Source organism: Oncorhynchus kisutch, linkage group LG1, assembly GCF_002021735.2.
Source record: "Oncorhynchus kisutch isolate 150728-3 linkage group LG1, Okis_V2, whole genome shotgun sequence".
Lineage (NCBI taxonomy): Eukaryota > Metazoa > Chordata > Actinopteri > Salmoniformes > Salmonidae > Oncorhynchus > Oncorhynchus kisutch.
This window is the reverse complement of record NC_034174.2, coordinates 47,422,727-47,450,665: the sequence shown is the minus strand read 5'-3', so window position 1 is coordinate 47,450,665 and position 27,939 is coordinate 47,422,727. Positions and strand designations below refer to the sequence as shown.

Genomic DNA, 27,939 nt, shown 5'->3' with positions numbered 1-27,939 from the left:
CTGTCTTAGTGTTTTGAGCTGTGTGGTGTGCATGATACCAACTCGGTTTTTATTTTACTTGTAAGAACAGATTTAGCTACACTGCTCTTTCCTATCTGCAGTCCCTGGGCAGAAAATATGAACACTCAATAACCTGTAAAAATCACATATAACACAACAGTTTAATAAAGTGATATCTTTATTCAAATCAGCTCTAGCAAATAACAGGCACAAATTAATAAAATAAATTATAATAATTATACAAATCTGTGGTTTCAAGTAGTTGATGAAATATGTGAAATACGTCAACATGGCATTACTGAAGTCTTGCATGTGTGGTTGGGGGCTAATCAGTAAGGTTATGGAGTAAATAATAAAAAGTAGCTTAGCAATCACATTACAATAGGACTGGAAGATACCAAGTTGAACAGAAGATATCCTTAATCTAATGGATGGATTTAACCTTTTTTCTATATTTTTGTAATACTCATTAACTATTTTAATAACAGAACATTTTGCCCAATGTGAAACCAAGTTGGGTCTGTGTTGTTTTAATCAAATGGTTATAACTGTTATAAAAGTTGTTCAAAGAGCAAAATGGCAGATCAACTATCCCCTCAGCTAATCAAGTTTATGCTAGGTTTAAGTGGATAAGTAGTATTATGGAGGAACAGCTGAAGCTATGCTGTGCAAAGTTTGGATGAAGCAGCATTTTAATTACCAACTTCAAAAAGAGGGTAATCTGATATAACCGTGTTGCTTTTCTTTAATACAATCTTTGATCATCATTTAAGATTAGAATACATGGTTTAGAATAGTGAATGATCACACCCTTCGTCAAGACCGCTTACACTGACGCATGAAACACATTCTCTTAAGTACAATGTTGTTACAAGGCTGTTACAATGTGTAATGCAATGGTATAATGTTGTCCTGAGTTGCTATGTACGGTCTGAGAAAATAAAATAGATGTTATCCATACAAAAAGGCATAGTGACAAAATGTGAAGTGGTAAATTTGACTATTTTAAATGATATCTGTATGAAGTAATCTCATCTCATTCTTTGGCGCTGACTTCTGGATTATTCAAAACCATCTGGATTATTCAACATTTGTTTATCTGTGAGAGGTGTCAGAGCAGATTTACACGTGCCAAGGGGAGGTTCAGAGACAAAGGATGTGAAGTAGCCAAGCTATTGACCTTTGACTTCTAAACTAGCAGTTCTCAACTGGTTTGGTTTCAGGACCCACATTTAACTGGGTTGGTCTTCACCCAATATTCAAGTGACCAAAAAATAATAATAATCTTCACCAAAATGTAATCAAATTTGCGTCACCCACCAGTTAACAAGAATGGCTGCTCTAGGTGTCGCAAGGCAGAGCGGGCACATTTGCTAATGCTGGCACTAGGTTCTCGTACACCTGAATGCCTTTGAGGAAGACCTGCTCGTTCAGATATTCGTTGTGGTCGTGCAGCAGGATGGGTGTCCGGTTCATTGGGGAGAAGCCGATGGCAGGGAGGCCCACCTACAGCAGGACAAACAGGATTTTGAGATATCCTACTTTTTGTAATGAAAGCATTGCCACTAATATCCGACACACTGACAATGACCTAACAGCAGAAACACATTTTTTGCCTCAATGAATAAATCAGCATTAAATAACTTTGAAAACGTAATTTTACCCAGTAAGGGCCCTCGCTCTACCATTTTACCAAATATTGTATCAATCTCAAGAGGGGTGATTTTAAAGGGAGAACTGCATTTAGCTCATTCAAAGCACTGCGGTTTATCTCTACGGAGATTTCTAGCTTGTGGCATTTATGATGCATTTCTTCTCCTAATGATCAAGTAAAATGAACACATATGGACATAGCTTTGAAGTGCAAGCTTCTACAAAAACAAAACATGTTTTGTCCTGAGGTCATAAACGCATTAAAAAAAACATGCAGTTCTAAGTGTTTGAAAGTAAGATGTTATGGTGTACTAGGGTTGGGTGGTATCCCCGATTTTCATACCAAGGTATATAGTATTACCAGAAGTGCACACAAGGGGCATTATTAAAATAATACAATACATTTTTTTTTAAATGCACAAAACAATTCAGGCAACAGGGATCTTTATCTAGGAGGGGACTGCTGTAACCAAGAAGCTCGATTTTGACATCTAGCCAGTCAAATGCATAGCTGGAGAGAATTGATTTGACTCATCTTAGATTTCTTAGTTATACTTAACTTAGTTATAAGCAGTGGCATAGCCCCCGGGATGACAAAGAACAGTATTGAAAATCATACCGTCGGTATTTCCAAATCACACAGTATATCGGCCAATCCTATGGTTTACACTACATTACCCATGGGCCACTGCTCTAACTCACCGCTCTGATGAAGCGACTGTCCGTGGCTGCAGGGAAGATCTCCTTTTCCAAAGTCATGTTCCTGAGGCGAGAGAAATTCAGATGAAGCTCGCCTTTACTGAGTGTGTGAGAGTTTGGGTGTTAGTGTGTATCCTCACATGGCTTTGCAGGTTGTACTGAAGGTTTTCCACCAGGGGTCGCTATCATCTGTGGATGTCAAATTCTGGTTCATGTGTTTCTGTGGAGGACAGAACATCTTACAACTGGGTCGTTTTCATTAATTTACACCGTAGCAAAACACTTAACAAAACAAGTGTTTGGAAAGTTCAGGGAGTCCCTCCCTGTTTGGTTCCGTTTACTTCAATTTCGTATCTACTTGATTTGGCCGAAATCAGAACACATTAAAGCATACTCTACTGATATGTGATCAGTTGTCTCCATGCCCATATACAAGTGCGTGTATGGAGAAATGTATTTTATTGTACTGACCTGAGCAAACTCATACGTGATGCCCTCTCCTGCCTCCTTACACCACTTCTTAATCTGCTCCTCGAACTCCTAACAATGGAATAAAATACTTGAAATGGTGAAGACAGAGTAATCGTTTCTGGATCATTTCTTTTAGGCCTATTTTAACAATTGAACAGTTTTCTAAATAGAATTTGTATTTATGTTACATTGTTACACACAAAAGATATACCATGACATTTGAAATGCTTACATTTAAATTAAACAAAACTTAATGTAGCGTTTATTTACAGCGCATTTACTCTCTCCCTCCATGGGCCTTTTCTACACTTGGCTACTGCGGATTCAGACGTCACGTGGCTTTGATAGAACATAGCGCATTTACAGTAGCACAATGTAAGTAGCCCAACGTTCTGAGGATGCACAAAGTGATTGTTTTGTTTAGACCTCCAGTCAGCCCTGGCAATGGTATGCCATTTTCCCCACTTCAAATACCGATTAGCCTAGTACCAATGGAGGGTCCACAAGACCTGATAGAGATCAATGAAACACTCACCAGAAAACATTTTTGGAAACAACTCATTTTCAGGGTAAGTTGATAGAGGCAGGTTGATTTGTTGCTAAATGACGTTGTGATGTCATTGCGTGATAACGTAAAACTGCGTCATTAAGTAGAATACACAATAACGCTACTCAAATTGACTGGCCATCTCGGGGGAAAAAAATATTTGACATTTGTTCAGGTACAGACTCTCTTTTCTGTACAATTTTGATTGAGACATGTTGATTGATGTTGTTATTTCTGTTCAAGATCAAACGTTCGTGACCAACTATATTCATTGGGTTTGGCTCGTCGAACCCGTATTACTGCTGCAGTCAGCCAACAATGATTTGCAATTTGATGAAATTGCTGCTGGCCTGCTGCGGACGTCACTGTTGCAGCCAGGCACGTGTTTTGTGACTGAGTGTATGACAGAGAAAATCGTTTTTGTGTCATTTAGGAGGGAAAATGCGTGCATTTTAGCATTTGAGTCACTTTTCAAAACTTGCTAAAAGTTTCAAATACATTTTTAAAAAGTTGCTAAATTTGTTGACAGGGCTGTCTGAAAAGTTGCTAAAGCTAGCAACAAAATGGCATCACTAGATGGGGAGCATCAGACTTTCACTGTGTTGCTGTTAGCCTAGGCTACTGTTAGTCAAAGATGACCGATGTAGCAACAACTGTGCACTGTCTGCTGTTGTGGAATTTTGCTTCATTCTGATTGGTCAAGAGTAGAGCAATTTTTAGAATTGTCTTTTTAAATCAGGATATTATTCGAATAGTGAAATAGGTGGAGTCTGTACTATAGTGAACAAAAATATAACCGCAACAATAAAGATTTTACCGAGTTACAGTTTATAAGGAAATCAGTCAATTTAAATAAATTCATTAGGCCCTAATCTATGGATTTCACATGACTGGGCAGGGGCGCAGCCATGGGTGGCTTGGGAGTCAGGCCCACCCACTGAGGATCCAGGGCCAGCTAATCAGAATGCTGTTGTATAATAGAAAGAAATACTCCTCAGTTTCATCAGCCACCCGGGTGGCTGGTTTCAGACAATCCCGCAGGTGAAGCCAGATGTGGAGGTCTTGGGCTGGCTTTGTTACACGTGGTTGTGAGGCCGGTTGGACATACTGACAAAGTTCTCTAAAACAACATTGGAGGCGGCTTATGGTAGAGAAATGTACATTCAATTCTCTGGCAACAGCTCTGGTGGACATTCCTGAAATCAGGATGCCCAGGATGCCAACTGCTCCCTCAACTTGAGGCATTGTGTTGTGCGGCATTGTGTTGTGTGACAAAACTGCACATTATAGAGTGTCCTATTGTCTCCAGCACAAGGTGCACCTGTGTAATGATCATTCTGTTTAATCAGCTTCTTGATACGCTATACCTGTCAGGTGGATTGCTTATCTTGGCAAAGGAGAAATGCTCACTAACAGGGATGTTTTTTGTTGTTGTTTTTGTTTAACTAGGCAAGTCAGTTAAGAACAAATTCTTATTTTCAATGACGGCCTAGGAACAGTGGGTTAACTGCCTTGTTCAGGGGAAGAACGACAGATTTTTACCTTGTCAGCTCGGGGATTTCGAGCTAACAGGGATGTAAACAAATTTATGCACAACATTTGTGAGAAATAAGCTTTTTGTGCATATCGAACATTTCAGGAATCTTTTAGTTGAAACATGAAACCAACACTTTACATGTTGCGTTTACATTTTTGTTCAATAAGTGTTTATTAGTTAATTACATTTTTGCAAAAAAGGTAAGAATATGGGTGAAGTAGGCAAAAATGTCCAGTGTTTTTCAGGATCAGACCCAATTCTCATTTGAAACAGTTGTGTTTAATAGGCTAAACTACACAATATGTTAACATCTGACTCCAAATTTGTAGTCTATGACATTTAAGAGTTAGATATGATCATTTATGAAGCAGTAGTTTGGATGAAGTGAACTACTTTTCGTGTAGCTTATCTTCTCCCAGTGTGAAGTGGTTGGTAAACTATATATTCAGAAGAGCTTCCACAACATTTATAATTTAAAATGTCCCTCCCTAACACACATAGACAAAGGCACACACACACACACCTGCAAATTGACCGTGGGTGGTATTCTCAAGTCAAAACTGACGTCCATCTCGGCAGGGATGACGTTGTAGGCCACGCCTCCTTTCACCATGGTCATGTTGACAGTGGTGACGTCACCAAGAGTGAAACACTCGCTGGTGTTCAACCTGCCACATACACACAAAACACATTCCTGTTAAGTAGTTATGGCTCCCTCTAGTGACTGAACTCATCCCTCTTCCTGCCTTACTGACCTGTGTTTCTCCTTCTCCCTGAAGTCCAGGAAGGAGTTAATAATACTGCGCTGTGAGAAGGGAGACAAAAGCAAAAGCAGGTGAGGTCATTGACATCATCGTCCTCCAAGTGATCAGAATCAGCACCCTTTTCTGCTGTCTTTGGCCAAGTGAACTATAGTGTGTGTGGGGACAAGGGCTATGTCCAAAATGGTGACCTACATTTTAGTAATTTAGCAGACGCTTTTATCCAAAGTGACTTACAAACGCAATTAGAGTTAAGCGCATTGCTCAAGGGCACATTTATAGATTTTTCACCTAATCAGCTCTGGGATTCAAACCAGCAACCTTTCGGTTACCGGCCCAAAGCTCTTAACCGCTAGGCTACTTTTGACCAAGGCCCACAGGAAAAAAGGTGCTATTTGTGACACACTCAAAGTCCCTCTAGCTGTGAATAAAGGAAGTCTTACCAGTTTCTCTGCAGCCGTGTTCTCCACAAACCTGGAGCCGTGGCCAGGACTGCCTGGGCAGTGAACCGTTATCCCTGAGGGGAAGCAGACACACAGGCTCTTTCAAAAAAAAAAAAACATCCCCTCACCTTGTCTCTTTCTCAGAACACATTGGTGGAAAAGGTCTGACTTCTCCGATCCATTTGAGACGGCAGACTGGCCTCAGACTAGACTTAACACAGGAAATGGAAATCTGGGACACTCAAATGAATATGGTTACATTCAACCTAACGTGGATAAGAGCATCATTGGTGGCTGCTGTGGGGATGACGGCTCATAATAATGGCCAGGAATGGAGTAAATGGAATGGCAAACACATGGAAACCATGTGTTTGATACCATTTCACTTATTACCGTCCTGCCATTACCACGAGCCCATTCTCCCCAATTAACTTGCCACCAACCTCCTGTGAATAGCATATGCTAAATGACTAAAATGATAAAGCAGCAATCAGCAGTTGAAACAATAACACAACTCCTCCCTGGCACTTAATTTTTAAGTCCAAAACAGGATGTAGCTACTGCATATTCCCCTTTTAAAAGGCAAAAATGAAATTAGAGTGGTTGGTAAAAGGCAAAGGTCTAGCAACCCAATGGTTGAGAGTTCAAATCGCATCACGGACAACTTTAGCATTTTAGCTAATTAACAACTATATACATTGCATCTACTTAGCATGTTAGCTAACCCTTCCCCTAACCACTAACTTAACACTAACCTAGCTAGCGTTAGACAACAAATTGGAATTCGTAACATCTTGTATGAATTGCAAGTTGTAACATATTATACAAATTGTAATTACTAACACATCATACAAAATGGATGATGGACATCCACAAATAAATACACTGAACAAAATTATAAAAGGTAACATGTAAAAGTGTTAGTCCCATGTTTCATGAGCTGGGGGGGGAAAAAAACATTTAACCTTTGCCAAGATAATCCATCCACTTGACAGGTGTGGCATATGAAGAAGCAGATTAAACAGCATGAAGAAAAACATAGGGGCACCTTGTGCTGGGGACAATAAAAGGCCACTAAAATGAGAATTTGAGGGAGAATGCAATTGGCAAGCTGACTGCAAGAATGTCCACCAGAGCTAATGCCAGAGAATTAAATGTTAATTTCTCTACCATAAGCTGCCTCCAACGTTGTTTTAAAGAATTTGGTATTACATCCAACCAGCCCAGGACCTCCACATCCAGCTTATTCTCCTGCGGGATCGTCTAAGGGGGGTGGGGGGAGTGTTGAGTATTTCTGTCTGTAATAAAGCCCTTTTGTGGGGAGAAAAAAATAAATAAAAATAAAAAAACACAAAAAAAAAACTCCCTGATTGGCTGGAGCTGGCTCAACAGCCTGGCATACACCCTCCCAGGCCCACCCATGGCTGCCCAGTCATGTAAAATCTATAGATTAGTGCCAAATTATTTCATTTTAAATTGACAGATTTCCTAATATGAACTGTAACTCAGTAAAATCTTTGAAATTGTTGCATGTTGTGTTTATATTTTTGTTCAGTATACATACCATACGCAACCAACATATCATTGTTTATTTGAGTGTCCCGGATTTTAATTTACTACCCCAGAGTCCAGGTTGGAGGAGGCGAGGAGACGGGTATTGAGGAAAGACTAATTGAGATAGACTAAGGCCAGGGTGAGAGGAAGAGACATTTCTTGTGCGTACTGCGTGTATATTTGATCATTCGTCATTGTTACAGCTAGGGCCAGATTCTCTAATACTCAGGGCTGATACTTACACCAGGGATTCCTCTCGCCATAGAAGACAGTGAAGGCTTCCCCAGGGTTGGCAAGACCTAAAAATAAATGTAAAAAAATCCAGACATCAGGTGACAGAAGGGAAGTATAGGGACTAAGGAAGTGTTCGTTTCAGTGCTGGATTTTCCCGAGTATATCCCAAGGGGCACCCTATTCCTTACAGTGCATTCAGGTCCCTTGACTTTCTCCACATTTTGTTACATTACAGCCTTGTTCTAAAATTGATTCAATTGTTGTTTTTTTCCTCTCGTTAATCTAAACACAATACCCCATGACGATAAAGCAAAACCTGGTTTAGACATTTTTGCACATACAGTATGACGCTACAAGCTTGGCACAGATCCTCTACGGCTCTGTCAGGTTGGATGGGGAGCGTCGCTGCACAGCTATTTTCTGGTCTCCCTGAGATGTTCAATCGGGTTCAAGTCCAGGCTCAGGCTGTGTCACTCAAGGACATTGAGACTTGTCCCGAAGCCACTCATGCATTGTCTTGGCTCTGTGCTTAGGGTCGTTGTCCTGTTGGAAGGTGAACCTTCAACACAGTCTGAGGTCTTGAGCGCTCTGGAGCAGGTTTTCATCAAGGATCTCTCTGTACTTTCCTTCGTTAATCTTCCCCTCAATTCTAACTAGTTTTCCAGTCCCTGCCGCTGAAAATCATACCCATAGCATGATGCTGCCACCACCATGCTTCACCGTAGGGATGGTGCCAGGTTTACTCAGACTTGACACTTGCCATTTCAGGACAAAGAGTTCAATCTTGGTTTCATCAGACCAGAGAATCTGGTTTCTCATAGTCTGAGTCCTTTAGGTGCCTTTTGGCAAACTCCAAGCGGGTTGTCATGTGCCTTATACTGAGGAGTGGCTTCCATCTGGCACTCTACCATAAAGGCCTGATTGGTAGAGTGCTGCAGAAATGGTTATCCTTCTGGAAGGTTCTCTCATCTCCACAGAGGAACTCTGGAGCTCTGTCAGTGACCATCGGGTTCTTGGTCACCTCCCTGACCAAGGGAATTCTTCCCCAATTGCTCAGTTTGCCCAGGGGGCCAGCTCTAGGAAGAGTCTTGGTGGTTCAGAATTTCTTCCATTTAAGAATGAGGGAGGCCACTGTTCTTGGGGACCTGGAATGCTGCAGACATTTTTTGGTTTCTGTGCCTCGAAACAATCCTGTCGCGGAGCTCTACGGACAATTCCTTCGACCTCATGGCTTGGTTTTTGCTCTGACATGCACTGTCAACTGTGGGACCTAAAATAGACAGGTGTGTGCATTTCCAAATCATATCCAATCATTTGAATTTACCACAGGTGGACTCCAGTCAAGTTGTATAATCATCTGAAGGATGATCAATGGAAACAGGATGCACCGGCGCTCAATTTAGAGTCTCATAGCAAAGGGTCTGACTACTTACATAAATAAGGTATTTCTGTTTATAAATTTGCAAAGATGATTAAAAACCGGTTTTCGCTTTGTCCAAATGGGGTATTGTCTGTAGATTTAAAACAAATATTTTATCAATTTTAGAATAAGGCTGTAACGTAACAAAATGTGGAAAAAGAGATTTGAATACTTTCCGAATACACTGTATATAGTGCACTAGTTTTCACTAGAGCCCTATGGGGCCTGGCCAAAAGTACTGCACTATAAAGAGAATAGGGTGCCGTTTGGGATGCAGGCCTCGGTTTATAGTTGGGTGTTAAGTGGGACAGTTAGGTTTTTTGTTAATTTACCTTCATCAAGTGCAAAGCCAATGTTCAATTTCTGAAACTCTGGGAGCTTCACAAACGTCTCCATTCCTTTGTGACCTCCGACCTCCTCATCTAAGACATTCAACGTGTCAAATCCAGAGCAAAGAGTATCTCAAGCAAGCACATTTATTTACAGAAGTTGTCAAAAGTGCTTTTAAAATGTTCTATACCATTGTCAAATGACAGGGGCTGAGTTTCAAATGGCTCCCTATATAGTGGATTACATTTGATCAAGGCCTATAGGGCTCCGGTCAAAAGTAGAGAACTATATAAGGAATAGGGTGCCTTTTTGGTCGCACCCATGGAATTACTACATTATTACAGTGTTGTCACAGTATTACATTCTGAGAAGCCAGTCTTAGCCAATGACTGCTCATCCTACCTGGCACAAACATTAGGTGGATGGTGCGCATACACTTCCTTCCCTCTGCTTTAAGTCTTCTGATGGCCTGGATATACCTATGAGAGATGTCGAGCAGTAGCCTTATTGGTTATGAGGCAAACAAAAACTGGGAGCTGTGAAGGACACTGGTAACATCGAAATTGGATTACAGTTGCAAAATTCTGGAAACTTTCCTAATTTCCTCCCCCATTATGATTATACCGATAACACATGCAAAACAAGGGCAGAACACACAGTCCCATACGAAATCAAACCCACTCCAACCCCCAATCTCTAACAAAGCCCCACCCCAAAACCAGACTTAAAGCAAGCATGATATACAATGAGTAATATAATCAAACAGTAAAAAATACAAAACAAAAAGTAAAGAGTAAAAATAATTTGGCTTGGTTTATAGAGTTGTGAAATTAGCTGGGTCCATGTCTTCTACAAAGGATTGTAAAGGTTGCCAGATATTATAAAATGTAATTGCAGATCTCCTAACGGAGTAGCGTATTTTCTCTAGCTTGCGATGTTGCCTAACTTCCTTTATTTAAATGAGAGTTTTGACCCGTTGTGTTAGGATAAAATATCCCAACAGAGTGGTTATGACATCACTCACTGTATGGTGACACACTTCATGTCCTGTGTTCCTCGAGCGAAGATGTTGCCCTCTGCATCTTTCACAGCAGCAAACGCATCATACTTCCAGTGTTCCTGGAATGAGACAGATAAGGATGAGTTCCTTTCCCTGTTTCCCCTCGCACTAGTGGTAAAGAAGACAGTGGGGTTCCAGGGGCGTCTCAGAGTTGGAGTGCTAATCTAAGATCAGGTCCCCCCCTGTCCATGCGAGACTAATCCTAGATCAGTACTACTCTGATATGCTTTACAAATACATGCCCAGGTCTTTACCTGGTAAACAGGCACAACGTCAGTGTGGGAGTTGAGCAGGATGGACTTCAGAGCAGGGTTGGTCCCCTGCCAGGTCATGATAGACACAACTCTACCGGGGCAGACCTACGGACAGGTGTGAGGAGGACAGAGACAGGAGTTGACATGAGGTCAATAGTGTGTAAAGAGTTGAATATCAAAAAGACATGTACCTAACCACACAAACCTCAATTTTCTTCATGGGCAGCCCAAGCTCCTCTGCTATTCTATCCAGGAACCTCAGAGCAGCATCTGTAAAGAGATCAACACAACCCAAGGGCCAAGACTGTTACACCAAGACAAGGTTTATAGTAGTCTCATACAGAAAACCAAAACACATAGGTACAGTAATGAGTAGAATGTGTTGGTCTGAATGTAACCAAATTATGTTTGCAAAAAATATATTTGACACCTTTTTTCCCTCAATGACTTACAAAATCAACATTGAAAAAAGGCGCAAGTTTAAGTTTGTTTTCCGCCTGAGCGAGTCTGACCACAAATCAGAGACCCTGATTGCACACCAAATCCATTTGAAGGATCATGGGAAAAGAGCAGGAATTAGGCAACAGTCCAAGCCATGTCTTCCAACGGTGCGACTGCTGTCGACATCCAAAGAAAGTGCATACAATTTTAATAAACGCTTGGAGGTAAGGACGACAGCAGTGTTATAGACTATGGGCAATACGGATATCACTTATTGACATCTACAGAGCACAATGATATGAATCAAACTGCTGCCCTCTCATTTAGCTATTTGCACCGTGATTGTTGTGGATGGCTGTTCACAAACGTATGTGTACTTTCACCCAATAAATGGTTGATATGAAGAAGTTTAAGCTGCCTATAAATCATTGTTTTTAGAACCAGTGGACAGCCAGTGAAAAATACACTCTTGCAATAGCTGCACAGTGCAGATACCAGCCTATGGAATAAAAATATGAGGGTGCCTCCTTTCTAAACTCCTCTGTGGTATTGTGCTCCACATCATACTGCTTTTATTGGTCAATCAATAGGCTGAAAGGCATCCGCATGCTTCTCAGCCGAAACAGTTCGGTGGAGTGCATGCATATGATGATTACATTTTGTGCCGTTTTTGTTAGTTTTCGGAGAGCGTTTAGGTTGTTTGGGCACACATTTTTTTCTGGAGGAAAGCCGAAGTTCGGGGACGAAGTCTACGCCCCTTCATCAATGATTGGTCAACAGTAGGGATTCTTTAAAAAAATTATCTGTTTCATTTTTGTGCATGTTTTCTGATATAAAAGTACACTACACCAAACATTTTAGTTCAATGTATAACTGCATGACTAAGATTTCTTTAGTTAGATTAATTCTGACTATTTTGAGTAAGTATACTGGCTATGGCGTCTAAAAATGGACAAACAGTAGTATTGCCGCTCTTTTCAAATTTTTCAAGCTAATTTATTTTAAGGGGGAATGCGAGCACACTCGTTCGGTTAGGCACCAGCCGAACTGAAGCATGCTGACGCCTTAAGACACATTCCCAAAAAGTTACACATTGCAGCTAAGGGGAAAGTAATCAGATTACCTTACCGAGTTTGGGTAATCCAAAAGTTACACTACTGATAACAATTTGGGCAACTAGTAACTGTAAAGGATTACATTTAGATCATCATCATCATCATCATCATCATCTTCTCAACCCTGGCTAGAACATACTCATAGGACATTTAGTACAACTACAACATACTGTGCAGAGAGAGGAGTACAACACTGACAGAGAGAAAATAAACAAGTCTTCCTGACACACTAGTATTAGTCCCAACAGTGACCTATGGACCCTGGACAAAAGTAGTCTGCTATATAGGGAATAGGGTGCCATTTGGATCTCAGCCTAAAGTTAAAGACATGCATAAATTCAAATGTCGTCCACCGAGAAGTGGACCTTACACCATTGTAGGTAATAATTAGCCAATTGCTGGCCTTCATTCAGATTTTTTCCTTTCAGCGTTATATAGTCCAGTGGTAAGGGTTGCAGAATGGATTGTACAGTAGATCAATCATTTATGGTAGCTACAGTGCATTCGTAAAGTATTCACAGCTCACTGCACATAGCCCATCTGTAAATAGCCCATCCAACTACCTCATCCCCATACTGTTATTTATTTTATTTAGCTCCTTTGCACCCCATTATCTCTACTTGCACACTCATCTTCTGCACATCTATCACTTCAGTGTTTAATTGCTATATTGTAATTATTTTGCCACTATAGCCTATTTATTGCCTTACCTCCCTTATCCTACATTTGCACACACGGTTTATATACTTTTTCTACTGTATGTTTGTTTATTCCATGTGTAAGTCTGTGTCTGTCGCACTGCTTTGCTTTATCTTGGCCAGGTCGCAGTTGTAAATGAGAACTTGTTCTCAACTAGCCTACCTGGTTAAATGGTCAAATAAAACATTTCAGACCCCTTGGCTTTTTCTACATTGTTATGTTAAAGCCTTATTCTAAAATTTATTGAATAAAAAGTAAATCTACACATAATAACCCATAATGGAAAAGTGAAAACAGGTTTATAGAAATTTAACAAAGTTTAATTAAAATTTTAAAAAACAGATACCTTATTTACATAAGTATTCAGACCCTTTGCTAGGAGACTGGAAATTGAGCTCAAGTGCATCCCGTTTCCATTGATCATCCTTGAGATATTTATAGAACTTGATTGGAGTCCACCTGTGGTAAATTCAATTGATTGGATATGATTTGGAAAGGCACACACCTGTCTAGATAAGGTCCCTCAGTTGACAGTGCATTTCTGAGCAAAAAGGAGGTCGAAGGAATTGTCCGTAGAGCTCTGAGACAAATCTGGTGAAGCGTACCAACAATTGTCTGAAGCATTGAAGAGCCTCAAGAACATGGTGGCCTCAATCATTCTTAAATGGAAGAAGTTTGGAACAATCAAGACTCTTCCTAGAGCTGGCCGACCAGCCAATCTGAACCATATCTGCAGCACTCCACAACTTCGGTATTTATGGTAGTGGCCAGGCAGAAGCCACTCCTCAGTAAAAGGCACGACAGCCCACTTGGAGTTTGCCAAAAGGCACCTAAAGGACTCTCAGACCATGAGAAACAAGATTATCTGGTCTGATGAAAGATTGAACTCTTTGGCATGAATGCCAAGCATCATATCTAAAGGAAACCTGGCACCATCCCTACGGTGAAGCATGGTGGTGGCAGCATCATGCGGTGGGAATGTTTTTCAGTGGCAGGGACTGAGAGACTAGTCATGATCGAGGGAAAGATGAACGGAGCAAAGCACAGAGATCCTTGAGGAAAACCTGCTCCAGAGCACTCAGGACCTCAGACTGTGGTGAAGGTTCACCTTTCAACAGGACAACAACCGTAAGCACACAGCAGGATTGGCTTCGGGACATCTCTCTGAATGTCTGAGCGGCCCAGCCAGAGCCCGGACTTGAACCCGATCGAACATCTCTGGAAAAACCTGAAAATAGCTGTGCAGCAACGCTTCCCATCCAACCTGACAGAGCTTGAGAGGATGAGAAGAATGGGAGAAACTCCCCAAATACAGGTGTGCTAAGCTTGTAGCATCATACCAAAGAAGACTCAGCTGTAACAGCTGCCTAAGGTGCTTCAACAAAGTACTGAGTAAAGGGTCTGAATACTTATGTAAATGTGATATTTCTGTTTTTAAAAACCTGTTTTTGCTTTGTCATTATGGGATATTGTGTGTCAATTGAGGGGGGGAACCATTTAATTTTAGAATAAGGCTGTAACGTAACAAAATATGGAAAAAGTGAATGGGTCTGAATACCAAATGCACTGTAAATAATGTATGATACTGTGTGGTGGTGGTACACAAAACCTTGTCCACACAGTATGACATTGTCTATGTCCCAAATGGCAACCTATTCCCTACTATAGGGTGAGAAGTAGTGCACTATATTGAGTGTCAAATTTGGGATTCGGACATTACCATAAGATTTACATCCACGGTATAGCTTAAACACAGATCCATAACTTACCATAGTCAGGCTCTGGGTGGACAGTCCTGAGGCGGAGGTACTCTCTAAACAGGTTCACTGAGGGGTCTTCTCCCGATGTGGCCTGGCCTCCACCACAACCACCTGATCCATCCTTGTCAGGCAACATAGTAACTGTATTAAGCAGGGAGAGAGTACGCAGGCTCTGAGTGATGTAGGCTACAGGTACACATCCGTATGTGTATCAGTGAGAGCAGCCCATTTGTAGCGATTACTTTTTCCAACAAGCCATTTTGCAAATCAACCAATATATTTTAGTGAACTTTAGCATGGGGACATTGTGCATGCTATGCGGAACACAGTGCAGCCACATTCACATGACTAGCAGTGGAAACCTGCTTAGCTAGCTAAATGCCTCCCAAGCCAAGGATTAGCTAGCTAACGTTAGCTAGCTAAACAATACATTAGTTAACTAGCTAAACAATACATTAGTTAACAAGCTAACAGTAGTGTATTAAGCAAAAACGCCAGCGTATGTAAACGTCACACAGAGTAGGATTTCATGAGACCCTTACCTTGATATATCACGACTGACTACCTCACTGAATGAAAGTTCACTGTCACTGTTTACTTGTAGTGATGGGTCGTTCGCGAACGAGTCGGTTCTAGTTCGTGAACGAGCCGGCTCGCATATCAGAAGAGCCGAATCTATTTATAAAAATATAAACAATTAAGATATGAATAATCTAAATATTTAAATTAATAGAAGTAACTAATTCAAAGAACGAATAAAATAAAATAATAATAATATAGGCCTAAATGTTCAAGCGCACACATTCCGTTCTGACTGTCTTGGCAGCTGACTTGTAACATTCAGTACAAGGGATGTGCAATCGATCTCCATCGATTGTTCTCATCGTCGGCATCAGTACCAAAACAGGCTACATGTATATTTGCTCAAACGTGTATGTTTTGTAAACTAACAATTACTAAATACATAACTGTTTTCTGAAGTCATGTTAAAGGAAATTTAGCACAATAACAGCACAACTCATATAGAGGACATGATTGTTTAAGCCAATTAACTTTTGAGGCTTTAATTGGTTGTCCAATGAAAAACAAAATCACCTGTTATGTACAAGTTCCTTATAAAATATTGTCATTGTCATAACAAAAACATGGAACGGAGTATACTTTTCTGGTTGTAACAGCTTTCCACAGATTTAGTAGATACAGCACCTTAATTGGAATGATCACACAGGACCCGTGCTAGTTTTAGTTTTCTGTTGCAAAACATTTTGCTATGTTGTGTACTTATGAATACGACCCTGGGACTATCTCCCTAGCTCTCTTTAAACCTCTTTATCATCATGTCAACTGATTTTTATCATGGAACCAATAATGGTGCCTGTAGAACAATAAATACTTTGAATGTGCATATACTGTACTAGATGCTCAACTTGCCTTTAAAGAGCAAACTTATTTTAGAGTTGCTTTCTATTGAACGGGATGTTAACAAAAGCATGGTAATGGAAGCAACTCCACCGGGGTGACTGGAGGGGGGGCAATTTATCATATCAAAGCAGCCTTTGCCCTGTTATCGCAGAGGATTACTTTCCTTTTATCTGAATTGCATAACACTCCTCCGCTTCCATGCAAACACAACCCTGTATCGCTCTTCTTTCCCACAATGTTTCTTCTCCACTCACTCCAGTTTGCTGAGAAAGTCTAACAGTGAATGGTGGAACTCCACAGGTTTATCCATGTAGCGGGCAGGGCGTGCCCCCATCCATTTTCAGGACTGAGTGGTGTAGGAGCTGCATGAGGTTCTTGTGGGACTGGGCCCCCAGGTTGGTGTCCAGTGCTCCGAACACAGAGTATGAGTCTGCATAGGGAAATAGAAGAAAGCAGGGATCACAATACGATATATTAGTGGAGGGCTGAAAATTTTAAGTAACTTTCCCAACATTTTCCCGAAATCCCAGTTGGAAGATTCCTGGAATTAGCACGGAATAAGTAGGAAATCCGGGAATCCTCCAACCGAATTTTGCAACCTTACATTTGTGTTTTAATGTACATTTATGAACAGTATTACTTCTCAGACTAGAGTAAAAAAAAAGATAGATTTAATTGACACATCAATATCATAAAACAAAGAGGGCATGCTGTTCTCAACAGATAAAAACAGACTGTCATTGTGCCAATGCATTACAGATACTCGTAGCTTCATTCTGCAACCTAGTGGTCATTTTGCATGGATGCACAACATAAACAGGTCAGTTATACAGTGGGGTGCAAAATGATTGGATCCCTTGAAACAGATGAGCAAAAAAATACTATAATATCAATACAAATACTGAGCTATATTGTGTGTAAAAACACGTTTTATATTATAATATTTTATACTAATACAATTGCGAAGATATAGATTTTGTTTAACAAGTAATACAAAATAAATGTTAAAAAAAGATAGGGGTCAAAGTTATTTGTTCCCGTTTTCAATACTCCAGCACCCTCCCTTGCGAGAATAACGACACTGAGCCTTTTTCTAAAATGTTTTATGATTGGAGAACACATGGAGAGGGATCTTAGACCATTCTTCCATACAGATTATTTCCAGATCCTTGATATCCTTTATCTGCTCTTATGGACTGCCCTCTTCAATTCAAACCACCAGACAATACCTCTTCATCCCGACTGCAAAATATGGTGGTAGATCTTTGAAATGATGTCACCAGCAGAATCTGAGATAGAATTTAGAAAGGAGACAGATTTCGCTTTATTGGTTGAGGATGTGCATTGATTTCTCAATTGTCTGAAAAGCAGCAAATCAGCCAGAGTTATTCTCGCAAGGGGAGGGTGTGAGAGTATTGAAAACAAGGGAACAAATTACTTTAGATTTTATTTTATTATGTGTTAAACAAAATCGCTTTCTCTGAGCAATTGTATTAGTATAAAATATTGTTTTTCATTTTTGTGTGTGCATACAATATACCTCAGTATTTCTATTATTTATTTCATACAGTCTTTTTTGCTCATCTTGATCAAGGAATCCAATCATTTTGGACTCTTTTTTTCTTTCTTTTTTTGTAAACAAAACCTGCATATCCTTAGCAGAAAAATATCAAATCTTAATTACTGATAGAGGTGCTCTGTAATTCAATTTCATTCTGAATAGAATTAAAACACACAAACTCAGACTGTGTTTGAGCCTAGTAAACCCAGCCAAGGATAATCTTAAACCAATCAAGGACTTGCACTAATCCAAGACGACAATATCCTGTAGTTGTTATTGGTGCATTTCTCTGTGCCCAAGACCATTATGTCAGATTCTAACTGGTTAAGAGCGACTATGTAGCCTAACCATTACAAAGTCAATAAAATACAACTATGTATTTATGCTTCATCATTGCCATCTTTCCTACTGCATTTTCATACTGCTTCTGCTGCTACTACTAGTAGCATCACACTAGAAGCTGGCTGGGTCTCACGCCCCAAAATAGCTTATCTAGTTCCTCCCACAATTTACTCAAATTCTTTGCTTTATTGAGGTTTATTTTTATATTGGTTCACTTTATGCCATGCCATAGTGAAACATTTAGAATCGCAGACACTCATTGAGTTGTAAGGGACCCACTCTCAGGCCTGTAAAGCTCCTATATAACCCACCCAGACATCCAGCATTGCAGTTCTCGCCTGGATGCCCTGATACTGCTGAGGGGTGTAGTTGCGGGTTCCTACAGGGGCTATGGGGATGAAGCCGTGGAGCTGGGCACTGTGTTTCGTGAGGAAGGGGGTGGAGCAGTGGCCGCTCATAGATGGGCTCAGCAGCACCATTGTCCGGACGCCCAGCGTCTCCATAAACCTCCCTAGGAGGTCCACCCGGTGCTGAACCATCTTCAGAGCATCTGAGTCTGGAGAGTTCCCAAATCCTGGAGGGAGGAAAGGATTTAGAGAAAAAGGGAGAGTGAGAGAGGAGAAGGGAAACCAACTGATAAAGCACTATTAAAAAGTGTGAAAAAGCATTTGTGGAATTCAATGAGAACCCATGATTCTAACTGGCTATCAGAGGAGGCTGGTGGGACTGACTCTGCCATCAGCATGACGCAACAGGAACCGTGATTCGTCGGACCAGGCAATGTTTTTCCACTCCTCAATTGTCCGTTGTTGGCGATTGCGTGCCCACTGTAGTCGATTCTTCTTGTTTTTAGCTGATAGGAGTGGAACCCGGCGTGGTCGTCTGCTGCAATAGCCCATCCGTGACAAAGATCAATGAGTTGTGTGTTCCGAAACTGCAGTTCTGCACACCATTGTTGTACTGTGACATTATGTCTGTTTGTGGCCCGCCTATTAGCTTGCACGATTCTTGCCATTCTCAATTTAGTGCCCCATGGCCCATGTGACTCACTGTCTGTAGGGGCGATCTATTTTTGTGAATGGGGTTGTGTAATAAACTGGCCAAGAAGTGTATGTGATGAGTCACAAGAGTTAGTGCAAAAGGGATAAATGCAGATAGTTGAATAGTTAACCAATAGCTACCTGGACTAACTAATCAGCAGTCTTATGGCTTGGGGATAGAAGCTGTTCAGGGCCCTGTTGGTTCTAGACTTGGTGCATCGGTACAATTTACTGGTGGCTGGAGTCTTTGACAATTGTGCGGGCCTTCCTCTGACACCACCTGGTATAGAGGTCCTGGATGGCAGGGAGCTCGGCCCCAGTGATGTACTGGGCATCTACCATCTGTAGCGCTTTGTGGTCGGATACCAAGCAGTTGCCATACCTAGCGGTGATTCAGCCAGTCAAGATGCTCTCAATGGTGCAGCTGTATAATTTTTGTAGGATCTGAGGAGACAGCTGAGGGGGAAGAGGTGTTGTCATGCCTTCCTCATGACTGTGTGTGTGGACCATGATAATTCCTTAGTGATGTGGACACTGAGGAAATTCAAGCTCTCAACCTGCTCCACTACAGCCCCATCGATGTAGGTGGGGGAGTGCTCGGCCTCCGTTTCCTGTAGTCCACGATCAGCTCCTCTGTCTTGCTGACGTTGAGGGAGAGGTTGTTTTCCTGGCACCACACTGCCAGGTCACTGACCTCCTCCTTATAGGCTGTCTCATCGTCATTGGTGAACAGGCCAACCACCATCGTGTCACCAGCAACCTTAATGATGGTGTTAGAGCCACGCATTTGTGGGTGAACAGGTAGTAGAGGAGGGGACTAAGCACACACCCGGAGGGGCCCCCTCACCACCTGGGGGCGGCTCGTCAGGAAGTCCAGGATCCATTTGTAGAGAGAGATGTTCAGTCCCAGGGTCCTGAGCTTAGTGATGAGCTTTGAGGGTTCTATGGTGTTCAAAGCTGAGCTGTAGTCAATGAACAGCATTCTCACATATGTGTTCCTCTTGTCCAGGTGGGAGACGGCAGTGTAAATTGCAATAAAGATTGTGTCATATGTGGATCTGTTGGGGCGGTATGGAAATTGGACTGGTTCCAGGGTGTTTGGGATGATGCCGTTAATGTGAGCCCTGACCAGCCTTTCAAAGCATTTCATGGCTACAGATGTGGGTGCTATGGGGCGATAGTCATTTAGACAGGTTACCATGGCGTTCTTGGCAAAGGGACTATGGTGGTCTGCTTGAAACATGTAGCTATTACAGACTGGGTCAGGGAGAGGTTGAAAATGTCAGTGAACACACTTGCCAGCTGGTCAGCGCATGCTCTGAGTATGCGTCCTGGTAATCCATCTGTTCTCATGCATGGTTCAGTGTTGCGACCATAGAAGGAATTTAGCTAGTCTGGTAGGCTCGCGTCAATCGGTAGCCCGTGGCTGGGTTTCCCTTTTGTAATCCGTGATAGTTTAGGGATATATACGTACGATCACTGTGGGGACAACGTCGTCAAAACACTTATTATTGAAGCCGGTGACTGATGTGGTAAAAGCCTCAATGTAATCGAATGAATCCCGGAACATATTCCAGTCTGTGCTTGCGAAACAGTCCTGTAGCTTAGCTTCCACTTCATCAGACCACTTCCTTATTGAGTGCGTCACTGGTACTTTCTGTTTGAGTTTGTGCTTGTAAGCAGGAATCAGGAGGATATAGTTATGGTCAGATTTGCCTAATGGAGGGCGAGAAGAGCTTTGAAGGCATTTCACCTGTAGTTGCACAAGTGACATGCTGGAAAAAATTAGGTAAGACGAATTTCAGTTTCCCTGCTTTGGAATCCCCAACCACTAGGCGCACCGCCTCTGGATGTGCATTGTCTTGTTTCCTTATGGCCCTGTACATTTGGCACATACATGAGTGCAGTCTTAGCTGCGGGGCCCGCTGCGTGCCCAAGTTGGAGCCGGGTCCACGTCCCGCACCAGAGCCGCCACAGCGGATAGATGCCCACGCAGACCCTCCCCTATAGGTTTAGGTTTTGCGGCCGGAGTCCGCACCTTGGGTAGGGTAGCCTAGTGGTTAGAGTGTTGGACTAGTAACCAAAATTTGCAAATTCAAATCCCCGAGCTGACAAGGTACAAATCTATCGTTCTGCCCCTGAACAGGCAGTTAACCCACTGTTCCTAGGCCGTCATTGAAAATAAGAATTTGTTCTTAACTGACTTGCCTAGTTAAATAAAGGTTAAAAAATATTTTTTAAATGAGGACAACCAGAGGAATGGATGACCCAGAGATACCTCTGCTGCAGAGGATAAGTTCATTAGCTTTACCAGCCTCAGAAATTGCAGTCCAAATAAATGCTTCACAAGTTCAAGTAACATCAACTTTTCAGAGGAGTGTGAATCAGGCCTTCATGGTCAAATTGCTGCAAAGAAACCTCTACTTAAGGACACCAATAATAAGAAGAGACTTGCTTGGACCAAGAAACACGAGCAATGACATTAGACCGGTGGAAATGTGTCCTTTGGTCTGGAGTCCAAATTGGAGATTTTTGGTTCCAACTGCCATGTCTTTGTGAGATGTTGGTGAACGGATGATCTCCGCATGTGTATTTCCAACCATGAAGCATGGAGGAGGAGGTGTTATGGTGTGGGGGTGCTTTGCTGGTGACACTGTCTGTGATTTATTTAGAATTTAAGGCACACTAAACCAGCATGGCTACCACAGCATTCTGCAGCGATCATTTGTCTTTCAACAGAACAATGACCCAACACACCTCAAGGCTTTGTAAGAGCTATTTTGCCAAGAAGGAGAGTGATAGAGTGCTGCATCAGATGACCTGGCCTCCACAATCCCCCGACCTCAACCAAATAGAGATGGTTTGGGATGAGTCGGACCACAGAGGGAAGGAAAAGCAGCCAGCGAGTGCTCAGCATGTATGGAAACTCCTTCAAGACGGTTGGAAAAGCATTCCAGCTGGTTGAGAGGATGACCGCTTTACACACTCTTGGCATTAGGGCAAATGGTGGCTATTTGAAGAATCTCAAATATAAAATACATTTGATATGTTTAACACGTTTTTGGTTACTACATTATTCCATGTGTCTACAATGTAGAAAATTGTAAAAATAAAGAAAAACCATTGAATGAATAGGTGTTCTAAGACTTTTGCCCGGTAGTGTATACCAAAATATGATTACGTTCTGATCATTTGAAAATGTATTCACATGACTTGATTCAAGAATGTGTAATAAAATAATAATGAAACAGTAATCCCATGCGTCTAAAGTAAACTAAATATAGTACAATATCAAAAACGCACAGTGTAGACAAACGTGTCCCAAATATTTTGAACAGCACTGACCCTGCTGTTTGCAGAAGCAGATATATAAAGTGTGTTTCGAATAAATAATTCCGAAAAGGAATTATTATTCTGCGTTTTTTCGTTCCAAATCAATTCAAGGTACATTTAAAAAAATATATCAAATTAATATAGGTGAGTAACTGTTATCAAATAATTAGATAATTATTAACAATGACATCTACGAGATCTAGTGACGAGAACGTTATTTTATATCGATCAAGTCCAACAATTACACTGTTTCTAATCGAACACATTTGTGGGCTGCACGACAACATGGCGGGGTAGCTACTGCAGATAGCAAACGGAGTGATTCGATGTTGTTTTAGGTTTGTATCTGGTAAATTAGTGAAATTATTAGCTATCGTGCGCTCAGGCTCTCTGCGGAAGTTTGGTATTTTAATAGATAGTCACTCACCTTGATAGTAGTCTAGTTGGATTGAAAACTGAAACAATGGTTCGTTTTTTTAAAGTCAACATCCGCGAAGTTTAGCCACAGCTAGTTAACCTAGATAACAATCCAAATAACATGTAAGTTAAGTCAAACCAAATAATGTAGTTAATTTGGCCATGATAACATTTGAGATCTAGCCGGACGACACACACTACAATATTTCCCGCTGCTCTGTCGTTCGTTAACTAGCTACCACAAGTACATTCATTTCCAATGGAACGCTGCGATTGCCTTGCGAACGTATACATCAAATTGTATGCGTTGACGGCTTGACAGACATGGTAGTAGAAGGTCAATGTTGAACTTTTGCTGAACACATATCCAGATGATGCTGTGTACAATTTTGCACAATAACGCTGTCGGTATGATCGAGGCGACACACTGTCATTGCGTTAAATGGTATGCAGCATCATCTGGATATGTGTGCGCAACAAAAGTTCAACACTCCCCTGCTACCATTTATGTCAAGCCGTCTATGCATACAATTTGATGTATACGTTCGATAAATCCAACATTTGCACCAGGTACCAAAACGAAAATTGCTGTTGGTGTGATCGTGTTGTTCAACATTCATTTCCAATGGAATGCTGCGTTGCAGAGGCAGTTGCAGTTTGTTCTGTGTGGTGCATACAAGTTGGATTTATCAAAAGTATGCGTAGACGGCTTTACAGAAACGGTAGCAGAAGGTGAATGTTGAACTTTTGTTGCACACATATCCAGATGAGGCGGTGTATCATTTTGCACGTGGACGCTCTAGGTGTTATCGAGGTGTAGTGTTTGGCTGGAGCAAGGAGTCCAAGTAGCCAGGCAATTTGAGGTCCCCGAACACTTGCATTCAGCTTTATCTAACATCTTTAAAGAGATAGTTGTTTGTAGAATTATTGTGTGTGTGTGTGTGTATGTGCGCTCAGGATAAGACGATAACATGGAGTCCATTGATTTGGAGAGGGAGGACCCTCCTAGCTCACTATCTGGATATGCCAATGGCGAGATCATGACCTTGGAGATCTCAGACGTCTCTCCAGACTTGCTTGTTCTCGAGGTAAAGGACAGCAATCTACCTGAAAGTATCCATGGCAGCCTGGACATGGAGATGAATGCTGACTTTCATGAGGATGATGATGATGGGCATGGTAAGAGAAGACAGCCAGGCTATTGGGTTGTGGGTTGGGCTAACTTGCGATATAACTGGGTTATTAACTGTTCTAGAAATACATACAAGGTCAAAAGCATTTAAACGTTGTCTTTGTTGCTTCTGTCTTTTGTAAAGGTTTTGCAAATGTGGAACTCCAGTTCTTTCCCTGTGATGCCTGCGAAGCCTCCTTCACTAGCGAACCGGAGCTGGAGCAGCACTTGATAAGCTCTCACTCAATATGTGATGTAGCAAGTGAGAGAGGAAGACAGAAGGCCAAGTCAATGGAAACAGAAGGTGTCTCACCCCTGCACACCTGCATGACTTGTGGGAAGGTGTTCAAATATCTAACTTCATTCCGAAAACATGAGGAAACTCATATCAAACCCCTGTACACCTGCAAGACTTGTGGGAAGGAGTTTAAATACCTAACTTCGTTTACAAAGCACCAGGACACTCACGTTGTACCAAGAACGAGAGGAAGAAGAAAGGGTAAGTTGATCAAAGCAGTTGGCCTAAGTGTCAACAAGAAAATGAAAGGCCTTCACACCTGCAAGCACTGTGGTAAGGAGTTCAAATACGTAACGTCTTTCATAAAGCACGAGAAGACTCACAGGATCACGAGAACCAAAAGAAGCCACAAAAAACAGAGGAAACTTTCAACTTCTAAGATTATTCTACGTCTTCAAGGCAATAGGAAAGATGCCACAGAAACTCATGTAAGGGCCAACAGGAAGAACAGTGAAGATGCTAATGATCAGGATGCATGTACTTTAATATCTTCCGCTGAGCAGCAAACGCCTGACACGAAACGTTCTCCTCCATTTCCTTGTCTGGACTGTGGGAAGATTTTTAAGTTTTTCAAATCTTACCAAAAACACCAGAAAAGACATGCTTGGGCACAGGGCAAAAGTGAAGGAGTGCCTCCTAAACAGAAGCACGGACCAGAAGCGAAAGAAAATATTAGATGTCCGGTTTGTGGTAGAGCATTCAACAAGCAAACAACTCGCAACAAGCACCAGAACATTTATCATCTGAAAAATAACTTGCATAAAAAGACAAATGCATTAACGTGCTGTGAATGTGACCGCCATTTTGAAAAGGCAGATCTTTTTCAAAAGCACAAGTGCTTCCACCTGCGTAAGCATGTAAAGGCTTTCATAGAGGCAGGTAGGGTGAGCCAAGATGGGGATGTTTTCTATTGTCAACTCTGTGTCCTACAGCTCACCAGTGGACTGGAGTTTGAGAATCATGCCAGGGACATACACCCAGACCAGTACCGCAAAATCCTTAAAGCGGTTGGCAATATCATTAAAGACACCTTGAAAGGCTTGCAGACACGAAGGGTTGACAATCAGTCAACAAGTCAGGAGGAACCTGAAATAAACTTAAACAGTGTAGGAGAGACGGAGGAGGATGGATCGAGACAATTCATTTGCAAGAATTGTGGGGAATACTTCCTATATCGTGTTTCGTTTACTTTTTGCGGGAAGTGTTTAAAGGATCGCAAAGACCGCAGGAAAGCATCCAAGGTGTACCACTGCGAGGAATGTGGCCAACACTTTGGCCGAAAGGATCACCTGAAGCGCCACAGCTATTCTCATTCTGGCAGTTCCTTTGTCTGTTCTGATTGTGGTGTTAAATTCAGGGATCCGGGAGAGTTGCGTACACATGAAAAGACTCATCAGGTGAGAAACCACGCCTGCCAGCAGTGTGGGAAGCGGTTTGAACAGGAAGAGGAACTGATGTTGCATCGTGAAGTTGCTCACCCAGAACCAGGCGGTTATACATGCCACCGGTGCGGCAAGACATTTAGTACAGTGAAAAATCTGGGAAAACACAGAATGATCCATTCGAATAAAACTCCCCATGTCTGTTCAAATTGCGGTACGAAGTTCAAGAGGCGCGAGCACCTGAGGCGGCATGAGAGCCTGCACACCAACGAGAAACCTCATCTTTGTCATTGTTGTGGTGATACATTCGGGCGGAAGGAGGACCTTAACACCCACCTCGGTAAAATGCACATCATATCAAGACATTTTCTTTGTAAAGCTTGTGGGACAAGTTTCAAGGACCGTAACGCTCTCAGGAGACATAGGTATCACTCTCACACTAAGGCTGGCAAGGTGTTCCAATGTGAGGCATGTGGCCTAAGCTTCGGTCGGGCGGATCATCTGAAGCGCCACAAGCACACACATTCCACTGAAAGACCCTTCTCATGCTCAATGTGTTACAAAGTATTCCACCGGGCAGACAACCTCAAGAAGCATGAAAGAAATCACAGGAACAAGTGGTTGGAATACCTGAACACTCACCGCCACAAAACGCCCAAGCAGGAGAGCAGATTTTCTGAGAGATCCAAGTGGAAACTGCGTCGATCTGAAGCATCGGCCCTACTAAAGCTTATCCAGAGTCACTCCAAGCAGCAGCAACATATCTGCTACGTTTGTAAAAAGACTTTCAGGGGAATTTACTATCTAAAGCGGCACCGTCTACTAAACTGCTGTGTACAAAGAAATAAAATGGATTCATTCCGGTATGGGACTGTTAAATAACCTACTTTGGGGTTGATAATCTGACCGATTTAGAAGTGAAACTTCATTTTAGTTTGTAGAACTCGTTGGTGTGTTTTTGTATACAGTGAGCTGTAGAGCTGGGACGATAAACTGAAAATGATCGACACCGATCGCATATCGCAGGGATTGAGCTGATATCGTTCATTAAGATAAGTATCCTATACTAGAGAAATGTGACATTTGAAATTAAATACGTTTGCTAATATGGGTGATTGTTAAGGGGACAATTGATGGTTACAACCATCAAACTAGGAGAAGTAGTACTAAACAATCATTTTTTAAATATTTTTTTTACGGTGGTGCACATCGTTAAACTTGTCGTGCGATTTTATCATTATTGCATCAATTCAGGCAATTTATCATGATATGGATTTTTTGTTGTTGTCCATATCGTCCAGCTCTAGTGAGCTATGGCTTGCTGTATCTTGTATTGTCATGCATTTTCACAATGAAAATTATAACATCAAAATGATTGATCTTGTCTTGTTTCCTGTATCATATGCATCCCCCCCCCCCCCATATCCTTCACCATACTGGTATTGTTACAGTAGCAGTTAGGAAGCTTGCATGCATACTTTGTAGTATAGTTCTTACTCTTTACTCTTTTGTATTACTTTGAAAGTGTACAATGAATCACATGTCAATTACATGCAAAAAAAGATCTGTTCCAAAGTGTCCACATGGTGGAGATCACAGAACATTTTTTTGGCCCAGGCTTCTATATTAAGGAAAGATTAGACTAGGATGGTTTTGTGTTCAACCCTCACCATCCACAGATCTGGCATGTCACAGTCTTTGTTTTTCCCCTCTTAAAACAACTGGTACAAGGGCACAGAAAATGTCCCCAAAAAGTAAGGATACATATTTTCCTGTGAATGTACACATTTTATATTCCGGGAATAAAGATCCTGTGAAAAGCCTACGTTTTAAATGGCTTTAATTACAATATGTTGCCACTATGACATGTTTTTCTTATTTTTTTATGTTTGATAAAATAAAATAAAACTAATAGCAGTCTTGCAAGCATTCATATACTGAAGAAAAATATACATTTCAAAGATTTTACTGAGTTACAGTTAATTTGAGGAAATC

The 27,939-nt window shown here is 41.6% G+C and overlaps 2 protein-coding genes across 3 annotated transcripts; one reads left to right on the top strand and one right to left on the bottom strand.

Moving 5' to 3' along the window:
- Window positions 1-160: 160 nt before the first annotated feature.
- On the bottom strand, window positions 161-15,967 carry LOC109892549 (aminoacylase-1). The gene is made up of 15 exons (XM_020485164.2): window positions 15,521-15,967; window positions 14,988-15,119; window positions 11,169-11,233; window positions 10,964-11,068; window positions 10,674-10,768; window positions 10,052-10,128; window positions 9,652-9,741; window positions 7,908-7,964; window positions 6,112-6,185; window positions 5,663-5,712; window positions 5,431-5,575; window positions 2,824-2,892; window positions 2,493-2,572; window positions 2,356-2,416; window positions 161-1,506 (listed from the first exon to the last, which is right to left on the bottom strand). The coding sequence occupies exons 2-15, from the start codon at window positions 15,112-15,114 to the stop codon at window positions 1,342-1,344; spliced, it is 1,260 nt and encodes a 419-aa protein (XP_020340753.1). The 5' UTR covers window positions 15,115-15,119; window positions 15,521-15,967; the 3' UTR covers window positions 161-1,341.
- Window positions 15,968-22,919: 6,952 nt separating this feature from the next.
- LOC109892536 (zinc finger protein 493-like) lies at window positions 22,920-27,320 on the top strand. 2 transcript variants are annotated; one of them, XM_020485133.2, is made up of 3 exons: window positions 22,920-23,014; window positions 24,051-24,272; window positions 24,410-27,320. In XM_020485133.2, exons 2-3 carry the CDS (start codon window positions 24,065-24,067, stop codon window positions 26,824-26,826), a joined length of 2,625 nt encoding a protein of 874 aa, XP_020340722.1. In that variant the 5' UTR covers window positions 22,920-23,014; window positions 24,051-24,064; the 3' UTR covers window positions 26,827-27,320. The 2 variants fall into 2 exon arrangements, with proteins under 2 accessions (XP_020340722.1, XP_031681584.1); XM_031825724.1 differs by lacking the exon at window positions 22,920-23,014 and adding an exon at window positions 23,025-23,216.
- The last annotated feature ends 619 nt before the right edge of the window (window positions 27,321-27,939 follow it).

Coding starts and splice junctions, on each gene's coding strand:
- LOC109892536 (XM_020485133.2), top strand. CDS start 24,065: ATGGAGTCCATTGATTTGGAGAGGGAGGACCCTCCTAGCTCACTATCT. Junction 24,273..24,409: donor GGATGATGATGATGGGCATG/GTAAGAGAAGAC, acceptor TCTTTTGTAAAG/GTTTTGCAAATGTGGAACTC.
- LOC109892549 (XM_020485164.2), bottom strand. CDS start 15,114: ATGTTGCCTGACAAGGATGGATCAGGTGGTTGTGGTGGAGGCCAGGCC. Junction 10,769..10,963: donor ACGTTGTGCCTGTTTACCAG/GTAAAGACCTGG, acceptor GTCTCATTCCAG/GAACACTGGAAGTATGATGC. Junction 1,507..2,355: donor ACAGTCGCTTCATCAGAGCG/GTGAGTTAGAGC, acceptor GTCCTGCTGTAG/GTGGGCCTCCCTGCCATCGG.